General features: G+C 41.6%; 1 protein-coding gene across 1 annotated transcript; it reads left to right on the forward strand.

Moving 5' to 3' along the window:
- Positions 1-714: 714 nt before the first annotated feature.
- LOC139416052 (RNA-binding protein 4.1-like) lies at positions 715-4659 on the forward strand. Its single transcript, XM_071164300.1, has 4 exons — positions 715-769; positions 2300-2732; positions 2843-3504; positions 3968-4659. Exons 2-3 carry the CDS (start codon positions 2324-2326, stop codon positions 3475-3477), a joined length of 1044 nt encoding a protein of 347 aa, XP_071020401.1. The 5' UTR covers positions 715-769; positions 2300-2323; the 3' UTR covers positions 3478-3504; positions 3968-4659.
- Positions 4660-12304: the final 7645 nt, after the last annotated feature.

The raw sequence follows: 12304 nt of genomic DNA on the forward strand, positions 1-12304 counted from the left end.
CTCAATGCCAATCCACACAGAGAATATCATCAACATACCTGAACCATTTGAGGATCTTGGAGAAGGAAGGGTTCCTGGTCTCATCCTGAATAAACTTTGGCTCAAAATATCCCACATAAATTTGAATAATTAGGGGCAAAGGTGGAGGCCATCGCAACTCCACTAACTTGAAGGAAACATTATTTTACAAGGGCAAAGTAGTTGAGCTTGAGAACCAGAGAAGACAATTCACAGATTAATTAACTTAGTGGTGACATTTCACGTTCCTGTTGGTAATATCCCAGTGCATCTAAGGGAAAGGGCGATACCTTGTCAGTTGTACAACTGAATGCATTCAACTGAAATGTGTCTTCCGCATTTAACCCAACCCCTCTGAACCAGAGAGATGCGGGGCTGCCATAATCGACATCCACGTCTAGGCCTTTTTCATGACAGAAATTATTGTACAGGCTCTGTAGATCAAATGTACCCCGCTATTGTGTAGCAGAATGTATTAGTAAATTATGGTTATTATATATATATATATATATAAACACATTTTTACAATGCGCTCACATAAATTGTAGAAATGTACGATGTTTAGACACAATATGACGTTGTGGCTGTGTTAACTAGTGACGACCGAAACTCTTGCCTACCGCCCAACACTGCTTGTCTAACCAATCAGCTTTGACGAAGCATCTCAGTAGGCGGGATTTATCCGCTTCTTAGAACGCTGGTGTAGCCATTTTTCTTGTGTGACTGACTGTAAGGCAGATAGCTGATTGAGGTAAGAGTCACATTCAATATTTCTTGGTCGATAAAAAAATGTGAATAACTCTACTGAAACATTTGAAATCAATACAAAGTGTATATTAATGTGATGCCTACCAGTACTAAATAATAATCTCAGTGTTTTGCAGTAGCAAAATTAGTTTTTAGAGTGCCCCTCTTCTCGGACAGACACGACGACGTGTGAGCTGGGTGGCAAGCTAACGTTAGAGCAATTGCTAAGCTACGTAGCTGCTATCTAGCTAGACAATATGTACAATCTTTTTCGCCGTTTTCTAGGCATGTCTGATTTCGGTCGCATGAAAGTTGTTTTGCCTTGGAATTATCATGTTGAGAAATAATACGCGGTTTATCTGCGTTTTCGGAGTTTGAAAAAAAGACCGGTTTCTGGACAAAGCGGTTAGCTACCATGCTAGACCGCTAGCCACATAGTGGTGAGGAGGAGTCTATCGTGTCCGGAAGCGAATTCATCATACATTTTCTATATTCAGGGTTCACTCAAAATATAATTTTAAGCTTTGTTTTACTATTAACAGTTAGTTGGTTGAGGTTGTATATCGATTTCTCTCTTTTAATAAGTATGCCATCTGATATTCGCTTGTCTTTTTGCCGCCAGTTCCTTATTCAGCGGGGTTGGGTTAAATGCGGAAGATGCATTTCAGTTGAAAACATTGTTGGACAACTGACTAGGTATTTCTCGTTCCCTATCAGTGCATTACAACTAGCTTTAGGGTCTCCTGAATTGGCGCACATGCGCACTAGGCCCGAGCTCGCTTAACCCTTTACCGTCTAAACTAGCTGAACTGCTTGTTTTTCGTCAACATTGTCAAACTTAATAAATATTGCACCCTCAACTTTTTAAAACGGCTTTACTAATTATACATTCATATAACTAAGATATTGTATGGAAAGAAACTTAAATGTATTTTGTTGAACAGTCATGACTGGTTTGAGATGTTGTATGATGATAGTGGTGAAGGATATCATTGTCATTGCTACTTAACGCTGATCCAAGTTACGTTTTGAGATCCATTGGCATAGGGTTAGCTGGACTGGACTTTTCTGACTGGTCTTGGAACTGTGGCAACGGGCAGCCTCTCCTTGCTTGGCTCGACTAGGATATGTAGTGATTTTGCCAATAGACAGATAAGTACAGAGTCATGTACCCTTAACCTTTTTTCAACTATGGTATTTGTTGATTAAATCAGACTTTATTAATATATTGAGTAATCCAGGAATTAGTTATTTGACACGAAGAAACTCAAGGAAATAGATTGCCTTGACTACAATGAAAGGCTAAATTACTAACGCTCTGTCTATTGTTAATGCCCAAAACCAGTGTACTGCACGTTGTAATATTAATTAGCTAGCATCTACAAGTGGGTAGCAACATGTTTTGCTGATAATGTGGTTAGCTATGTAGTCATATTTGAGATGCATATCCAGTCAGTAAGTAATTTTAAAATATTTTTAGTCGATGGGAGGGGGGGTGTCTCATTATTGATATTTTTCCCCCCTCTTACCTCAGGCTTTCTACAACACTGCTTCAAGGATGGTCAAGATCTTCATTGGAAATGTCCCTCGGGAGGCAGACAAGGATGAAATCCAGGCACTCTTCTCACAGTACGGTGCCGTCACAGAATGTGCCATCGTCAAGAATTTTGCTTTCGTCCACATGGATGACCGTAAGTCTGCCACCAAAGCCATCCGCAGCCTGCACCTCTACAAGTTGCATGGCACGGCGATAAACGTTGAGGCTAGTCGCGGGAAGAATCAGGGAGCCGTCAAACTCCACGTGACAAACGTGGAGAAAGGCAACGATGATGAGCTCCGCACTTTGTTCGAGGAGTACGGCACAGTCTCTGAATGTGCTATTGTCAAAAACTTTGCGTTTGTGCACATGGACAACTCCGACGAGGCTTTGGATGCCATCAAGGGATTAGACAACATTGAATTCCAGGGTACGTTTTTTTTTAAAGGCTTATGCTGTTTAAAAGGTTACACATTAAAACATTTGGCTACTTCTTCTCTCCCACCTAATCATGTTTTTTGGTATTTCTCTCCCTAATAGGGAAACGTATCCATGTTCAGATATCAAAGAGCCGTCCCAGGTATGAGGAGGAAGAAGACTACCCCCCACCTCAAAGGGGGGGATACTGGCCCCCTCGTGGCTACCCCGGGGAGAGGCATGATCCTCCACCCCCTAGCTATCTAAGAGGTCGTCACCCACCCCCTCATCACGGGTACCCTGCCCCCCCTCCACCACCCCCTCCCCCTAGACGAGCCCCTTACCCAGAGCGTGCTTATGAGCGCGAGAGGGAGAGCTATGCTGTGGTGGATTACTATGAGAAATATAGGGCTCGCCCTGCCGCTTATGGCATAATGTCCTATGATGAGAGGCGTGTAGGCTCCTTACCCCCTCCTCCCCCACCCCCCTCTTCCATGGTCAGGGAGCGTTTCATGGCCTCTGGCCTCGATCCATATGAGCGTCGCCCCCTCCCTCCTCCCCCGTCTGCGTACTACACCAGGGACCGCAGTCCCATTCGGAGGGCCCCTCCTCCCCCCATGCCCCCCGCCGGTAACGGTTACTCCTATGAGCGTTCCCGACTCTCTCCCGTCTCTCGGCCCGCGATGTACAACCTACCCCGTACCAGAGACCCCTACGCCGACAGGTTGCCGCCGCCGCCACCGGCCCGCTATTACTAAGCAGCGTACACCGGCGTTTGACTCAAGGTGAGAATAGGCCTGCGCTACAAACATTCTAATGGGAGGTGAAGTAGTACCTATCCTCTATATGGAGGGTCCAAGGTCACTTGATGCGCTCTTTAGATGGGCTTCATGCCTCAGTTCTGAGAGGAATGGTCTGACAGTCGCTCTTCGCTAAACCTTCAGAGTAACTGTGAAATGCTTGAACTGGGAGAAAAAGCATGTGTAAGAGAGCTCTGCGGAAAATCGTGATTCTTAATCCTCTCGTTGGCACTGCTGGTTTGTAGGCAACGATTGAGCTAAACATAAATCATGTATTGGTAAAAGTGAGGAACTGAGAGTAATAATTTCACCATTTAGATGGAAATATTTCAGGTTGCTGATGATAATTGAACAATGAATGTAGATCGCTTATAAATGGAAACATGTTCGCTAGTGGTATAACAGGCGCTTGACGTGTGTGTGTGTGTGTGGTTTGCTCTCTTTCCAGGTTTAAATATTTCAAGATCTGCGTCCTCGTCACCGCCGTCGTCTCCTGATGCACGCAGCGATTTACCCCCGTCTGGTTGAGCGCGTTTCGTTCTCCTGCAACACTCTCAGGAGGAATTGTAATGCATGACCCCTCGTCATCTAAAACACTTTTATTACACTCGTATTGTTTTGGCCTTTTTTGTTTTGTATTTTAGTATTGTGCTTTAGCTACATTTATAGTCTCTGGCTCCCAGAAGCCTTTTAGTCAGTCGTTTTTTTAATTTTACGTCCTTGATATACTGTAACGTGTCATGATACAAACTTTTGCTGTTAAATCAAATTTCTGAAATTTGATGAATGGAAGCTGCAGCACGTTATTATGAAAAGGATGTTATTAATATCAAATAATCGTGACTGTATATCGACTTGAATACGGACCATCATGTGTTTCCTTTGAAATTAAACCACCACGTTTGTTCAATCTACGTCTGAAATTATGACAAGTTATGGATTATGAAAAGGTTGCGCTCTGCGACAATGTACAACGGCGTAATAAAACCACTACGACGGACTACAACAATGGACTAGTTGGTTAATTTAATTGGACAAATATTTGCTGATTGTAGCTAGTTTTACCAAGGTGGGTAGGGTAACGTGCTTGTTTGTCATCAGAGGACATGCTTTTAGTAAATAAACTGAATTGTATAGTCATTTGGATATATTTTTTTCTCTTGTTAAATCAGTCGTGTCACAGATTCTTATCACTATCAGTGATTCAATGGCGGATGATCAGTTGCTTCACAATATACTTAAACCCTTGAATCGTGAACGGGGGATATATGCTTGATTATGATAAATCTAAGAATCGTCCTCTACCAATGTGAAATAACGTTAGCGCTTATCTCCCCTCGACTTCAAGTGCTCAATCACAATTGAACTATCTAAATCAACCCCTTCACTGCCCATCAATTTATTTAGGTTTCATGGGTTGGATTGATGGGGCTTTATTGTCATGTCCCCAGTTCTCACCATATTACACTTGGCTTGACTGTTCTGAGCACCCTTGCTCTGGAAGACTCTTTGGAGAGATGTTCTTGGCACAGCCGGCAGTGGCCTAACCAGGTAAGATGGGAATCGGGATCAGTTGTGGGTTGTATGAAACTAAGGGTTAAAGATGTGAGGAATTTAGGTACACAGGAATAGAGGTATTTTCTGAATTTAGTACAGGGTAAAGGCAATCAACCTTTTGATTTATGCTGAGTGTGGACAGGTAATATAGTTTTGTTATTCCTTTCCAAACTTAAAAGCAGTATGTCAATCAAATGTCTTTTAAAGGGGAAATCTGGGTTTCATCAACATTTTGGGACTTAAATTAATTATCTGCCTAACCATTGATTCTTACAGAATACAGCTTTAATGCCTCATGTGCATAGTTAAGCTGTCCTACCCAAAAAATGTTTCACAGCCCAAACGTAAGTTTGTTACTCCACTGTTTGTAAAAAATAAATAAATGTTTAATTGTTAACAAACTATAGCTTCAAAGCCTGGTCAACTATTATTTTGATCTCATAGATAGTCAGTCGTTTCAATAGCTCAGTTTATGATTTTCAGTGGTTACATTTCTCCAGCCCATCCCTCAGCTGTTAACCAAACAATTGAATTTATTATTTGAATCCAAGATTGCCCTTCCATAATCAGGCAGGGACCAAGTATTTTCAGTTCAGCAGGTTCCTGGTAATGTGTGTGTGTATTTACATTTTATTTTTTAGTGTGCATATAAGAAAAACGAGAACGAGCGTTTATTGGACAAGTGCAGGTTGGTGAGTCGCCCGGTTTTGGACATATTGGTTCCTAGTGAATGCGCACCTGCGTTCGATGTTCTAGGCATCTGTTAAATTACAAATGTATAGTTAATTGAGCATTCGTATGTAGTGAAACCTATACTGGAAATAGTTATATTGGTTTGTACAGCCTGTCATTCCTACTATCCGGTGCCTTTTGGTCCCCATAACTTAAAAACGTGTGTGTGTGTATATGTATTTCATCAGAAGGCACACGTTTGACTTTAATAAAATATTGGTCAAACTCGGGCACTAAAATCCCTGTTGTGTGCATGATCCCATACAGTCCATTGCATAATCCTAACGGTGGCAATTTGGAGCATAAATTAGCCATAGCTCTGTGATTTAAGATAACATAATCGTGAACACTTAAAGGATGTTAACTTCTTTATGAAATGTTTTTTAAGATTTTGCCATTTGATTAATTTTCTCTCATTTAGCCTAACAAAGGAAATGTTTGACTAGCATAATGAAAAATGCATAAAACCGAGTGTTTATTTATTTACATTTTGCACAATTGTTCTCTTCCCCCCCCCCCCCCCCCCCTAAAACGATGTCCTGAACGTGATTGTGGGAAGGGCATGTTTTCTTAATAAAGGAGAATTGCTACATACTAAGGGAGAAAAGTGATATCGGGGCACACATTTTAAATTCAATAGTTTATATTTCTCGTAGAAGTTGAATAACACGTGGGGTTGCATAAACGCCTCAAAATGCGTAGCATTCCCTTTCAAGATCTATATTTTTGTGTTTTTAAGGAATGGACGCCTGGCATTAATTCCCCTTCCCGATTGTTTAATCTCCAAATAAAATACTTACAACCATGATCTTGTTTGTTCACTGGGTTGATCGTGCCCTTTCCAAACAAGGGTATTGTACATACAATTTTGGGAGGGCTGGCCACACGAAATTACAGATGTGGTTACAGGTCATGTATAATTTATGTTGGTGGTTAGCCTATGATTTTTATAAACCCATATTTAACCATTATCATATGACTGACTGGTAATGAGATCCTTTTGGTGTGCCTGTGCTCTCGGTTCCCTTTGAAGCCTACTGCCCTCTGCTGGGCACTGGATGGTATGTTTCTCAAAATACCCTTACTTACACACAACCAACACATGTTCCCACTCTTACCCAATAAAAAGTAATCTAAAATGTATATATTTCAAAAGGTTAGAGGAATTTTCATTTTTTTTTATTGCATACGTAGAGCATGCTGTATATTCAAACAATATTTACAGACGTGCATATTTTATAATAGACTCACAATTTTCTTTATTAAACAAAAAAATGGTGTCTCAGGCCCACTCATAATGACGTCTCACCCCAGAGAAAACCACGTTCATTGTCCTTTCGTTTATAGTATGTTCACATAATCTAAACCCAGAGGCGAGACATCGCAAGATTTAAGGAACGCTTGCGAAACAGACGAACAGAACAGACCGGGGTTTGAGAGGTCAATGAGAGAAGTGAGAAATTATTCCTTTAAATTTCTCAATCTAAAGTCACAACCTAGATTTGGTCCGTATTTTAACTAGTTGAACATCAAATTACTCCAACCTCGTGAAAGTGATGAACTGACACGTGTTCATTTTTGTCAAAAATAACTATATCAAAGTAGTGCCTTTGATTTAACGGCTTGCTCAGTTCGAGCGAGAAGACCCATTTGACCTGATGTGCTTCTACACATTAGTTTGGCTATATAAAGTCGCCATAAATGTGGTGAAGGACTCAATGGAACGCAAACACCAACCAGATTGGCGCACATTCAACAAATCTGATCTAACTAACTGGATAGTCGTCAAATCCGTCATAATTTATTTACTGTAACGGGCCCACAATGTCGGAATTTAAGTCTGATTTTGAGTTATTTGTCTGATTTCGCTGCGTAACATGTAGAAGTTGTCCCTTTTCAGGTTAAGAAGAAGTGACTGCTAATAGGCTGGACACTTTAAACATAAGTGTCAATTTTAACAATGCTTTTTTTCTGATAACTAGTTCATTGCATCCGCCTTAGAGCCCAGTTTAATAATATTACCATATGTCCCAGCTGCTTGCCATAGTTTTAAAGTAATCATGAAAAAGCAGGCCTTATTAGAGCATTTTTCTCCCTGCCATCTCCTATTAGTTCAATTGAGCACCTTGGCACCAACTTGTCTTCCGAACGTTCTATTCCCAGTTTATTGTTCTACATCACAATGCTTTGCTATTGTTGGCAATGAGACCTGCCCACGTTGCTGGTAGTTCAAATGTTCAAACAGCAAAACATTACTCATGGAACTCTGAGGTCATCCCATTGTTTACTATAGGGGAATATAGGTAAGTCTGTCTATTTTGCCAAATATCTCACTGTATATTTAGATTTTTTTCAAATGAGACAATTGTAAACATGAGAATCTCCTCTTTTTAATTATGTAGACTGGCCAGCGTACTCCGTTGTCATCAAACGCTATCCCTGAAATATCCCTTGCCCTTGGAACGCTGAGCTCCCCTCATTGTTTTCCTATGGAGAGGCATGCTGGTATATTTCGCCAAATATCACGCAATGTGTATATTTTGATTTTTTCAAGTCCGACACCAATTTAATCATAGTCTCCTCTTTCCAATTACATAAGTTTGGGCAGCGTACTCTGCTGTCATCGATCGCTAGACCAGAAATAGTCAAAAGTTGCTATTTTTCCCCTACTTCATCGCTATGCAGACATAAGCACACTTGGCATCATTGAGGTGCGGCTGTTTACTTTCTACACAAGTTATTATTTTTCAGTTTCTTCCAAAGAACCGATTGTAGTGGTAAGATAAAAAGGGCTAAATTAAAAAAAAATGCTAAATGGAATTCTAAGTCCCTCCAGCCAAAACAGCCTATGCGAACGTTTGATTCCATTCATTTGCTATGGAAAAAGTGTTCCAGTTTAGCCAACGATCTTTTGCCATTTTTCAGCCTTGGGTGAATTTTGACTCGTTCTATTGTCCAGCCTACTGCTAAACACTAACTCCCATTTGTGTAAGCTGGTTAGCCTAGCTAGCATACAGAAATTGGTCAAATTTGTTTTTAACTAATGCAGTTGATTGGTAACAATGACATGAACATATGTTGGGGTTGACGTCCATACAAGCATTATACTATTTTTACCACAACAGTGTGAAAAACACACAGGCTAATTTAGCTATGGGGCAATGAGGTGTCTCAGGATCTTTCTCCCACACAGGCCTATCCCCCATAAATATCCATGGCAATTCCATTGTTTTGGTTGAGTTCGACTGACCCCTTTACCAAATCTATCGCCAACAAGTGTGATCGGGGATTTCTATTGAAGAAGCAGTTTTAGCTTATCTTCATACTGCACTGTCTTTACCTGTGAGTCAGCTAGCTGATTGAGGCAAGTGTCCCATTCAATCTTTCTTAGTCGATATTTTGTAGTAAATAGAGTATATAGTTAACGTTTTAAATCAACATGGAGTCTATATTTAAGCAATAAAGCCAGAGAGGGTGTGGTATATGGCCAATATACCACGACTAAGGGCTGTTCTTATGCACAAGGCAAAGTGCCTGGATACAGCCCTTAGTGGTAGTATATTAATAATATACCACAAAACCCTTAGGTGCCTTATTGCGATTATAAACTGATTACCAAAGTCTCTGTCGAGACTCCTCACTGTCCTTTCCCACCTGTACAAAAGGAACACCTATGTGAGAATGACATTCATTGACTACAGCTCAGCGTTCAACACCATAGTGCCCTCAAAGCTCATCACTAAGCTAAGGACCCTGGCACTAAACACCTCCATCTGCAACTGGATCCTGGACTTCCTAATGGGCCGCCCCTAGGTGGTAAGGGTAGGTAACAACACATCTGCCATGTTGATCCTCAACACTGAGGCCTCTCGGATGCGTGCTCAGTCCCCTCCTGTACTCCCTGTTCACTCATTACTGCATGGCCAGGCACAACTCCAACACCACCATTTACGTTTGCAGACAACACAACAGTGGTAGACCTGATCACCGATAACAATGAGACAGTTAATGTGAAGGAGGTCAGTGATCTCGCCGTGTGGCGCCAGCATAACAACCTCTCCCTCAACGTGATCAAGACAAAGGAGATGATTGTGGATCACAGGAAAAGAAGGACCGAGCACACACCCCATTCTCATCGATGGGGCTGTAGTGGATCAGGTTGAGAGCTTCAAGTTCCTTGGTGTCCACATCACCAACAAACTATCATGGTCCAAACACACCAAGACAATTGTGAGGAGGGCACAACAAAGCCTATTCCCCCTCAGGAGACTGAAAAGATTTGGCATGGGTCCTCAAGTTCTACAGCTGCACCATCGAGAGCATCCTGACTGGTTGCGTCACTGCCTGGTATGGCAACTGCTTTGCCTCTGCAAGGCACACTGCCATCCAGGACCTCTATACAAGGCTGTGTCAGAGGAAAGACCTAAAAATTGTCAAAGACTCCAGCCGTCCTAGTCATAGACTGTTCTCTCTGCTACTGCACAGCAAGCGGTACCGGAGTGCTAAGTCTAGGTCCAAAAGGCTTCTTAACAGCTTCTACCCCAAGCTGTAAGACTCCTGAACAGGTAATCAAATGGCAACCCAGATTATTTGCATTACCCCCCTCATTCGGGACTTCTCCCTAGATGGGGGGCTGGTTTTGTGGCTGTTGTACTTCCAGAGCCAGATTACTTTGTAGAGTGGTGTGAAGAATCACACTTTGTCCTCATTACCATCAAGACCAAAGAGATGTGCATAGACTTCAGGAAGTGTACAACACCTACAGTACCTTGCGAAAGTATTCGGCCCCCTTGAACTTTGCGACCTTTTGCCACATTTCAGGCTTCAAACATAAAGATATAAAACTGTATTTTTTTGTGAAGAATCAACAACAAGTGGGACACAATCATGAAGTGGAACGACATTTATTGGATATTTCAAACTTTTTTAACAAATCAAAAACTGAAAAATTGGGTGTGCAAAATTATTCAGCCCCCTTAAGTTAATACTTTGTAGCGCCACCTTTTGCTGTGATTACAGCTGTAAGTCGCTTGGGGTATGTCTATCAGTTTTGCACATCGAGAGACTGACATTTTTTCCCATTCCTCCTTGCAAAACAGCTCGAGCTCAGTGAGGTTGGATGGAGAGCATTTGTGAACAGCAGTTTTCAGTTCTTTCCACAGATTCTCGATTGGATTCAGGTCTGGACTTTGACTTGGCCATTCTAACACCTGGATATGTTTATTTTTGAACCATTCCATTGTAGATTTTGCTTTATGTTTTGGATCATTGTCTTGTTGGAAGACAAATCTCCGTCCCAGTCTCAGGTCTTTTGCAGACTCCATCAGGTTTTCTTCCAGAATGGTCCTGTATTTTGCTCCATCCATCTTCCCATCAATTTTAACCATCTTCCCTGTCCCTGCTGAAGAAAAGCAGGCCCAAACCATGATGCTGCCACCACCATGTTTGACAGTGGGGATGGTGTGTTCAGCTGTGTTGCTTTTACGCCAAACATAACGTTTTGCATTGTTGCCAAAAAGTTCAATTTTGGTTTCATCTGACCAGAGCACCTTTTTCCACATGTTTGGTGTGTCTCCCAGGTGGCTTGTGGCAAACTTTAAACAACACTTTTTATGGATATCTTTAAGAAATGGCTTTCTTCTTGCCACTCTTCCATAATGGCTAGATTTGTGCAATATACGACTGATTGTTGTCCTATGGACAGAGTCTCCCACCTCAGCTGTAGATCTCTGCAGTTCATCCAGAGTGATCATGGGCCTCTTGGCTGCATCTCTGATCAGTCTTCTCCTTGTATGAGCTGAAAGTTTAGAGGGACGGCCAGGTCTTGGTAGATTTGCAGTGGTCTGATACTCCTTCCATTTCAATATTATCGCTTGCACAGTGCTCCTTGGGATGTTTAAAGCTTGGGAAATCTTTTTGTATCCAAATCCGGCTTTAAACTTCTTCACAACAGTATCTCGGACCTGCCTGGTGTGTTCCTTGTTCTTCATGATGCTCTCTGCGCTTTTGACGGACCTCTGAGACTATCACAGTGCAGGTGCATTTATACAGAGACTTGATTACACACAGGTGGATTGTATTTATCATCATTAGTCATTTAGGTCAACATTGGATCATTCAGAGATCCTCACTGAACTTCTGGAGAGAGTTTGCTGCACTGAAAGTAAAGGGGCTGAATAATTTTGCACGCCCAATTTTTCAGTTTTTGATTTGTTAAAATTTTTTGAAATATCCAATAAATGTCATTCCACTTCATGATTGTGTCCCATTTGTTGTTGATTCTTCACAAAAAAATACAGTTTTATATCTTTATGTTTGAAGCCTGAAATGTGGCAAAAGGTCGCAAAGTTCAAGGGGGCCGAATACTTTCGCAAGGCACTGTACCTCTGCAACATCTATCAGTGGTCAGAATATAGAGATTGTAGAGGAATACAAATACCTGGGTGTCCTCTTGGACAATAAGCTTCAGTGGAGTAAATGTACAGACCTGATCTAC

Source organism: Oncorhynchus clarkii, chromosome 9, assembly GCF_045791955.1.
Source record: "Oncorhynchus clarkii lewisi isolate Uvic-CL-2024 chromosome 9, UVic_Ocla_1.0, whole genome shotgun sequence".
Lineage (NCBI taxonomy): Eukaryota > Metazoa > Chordata > Actinopteri > Salmoniformes > Salmonidae > Oncorhynchus > Oncorhynchus clarkii.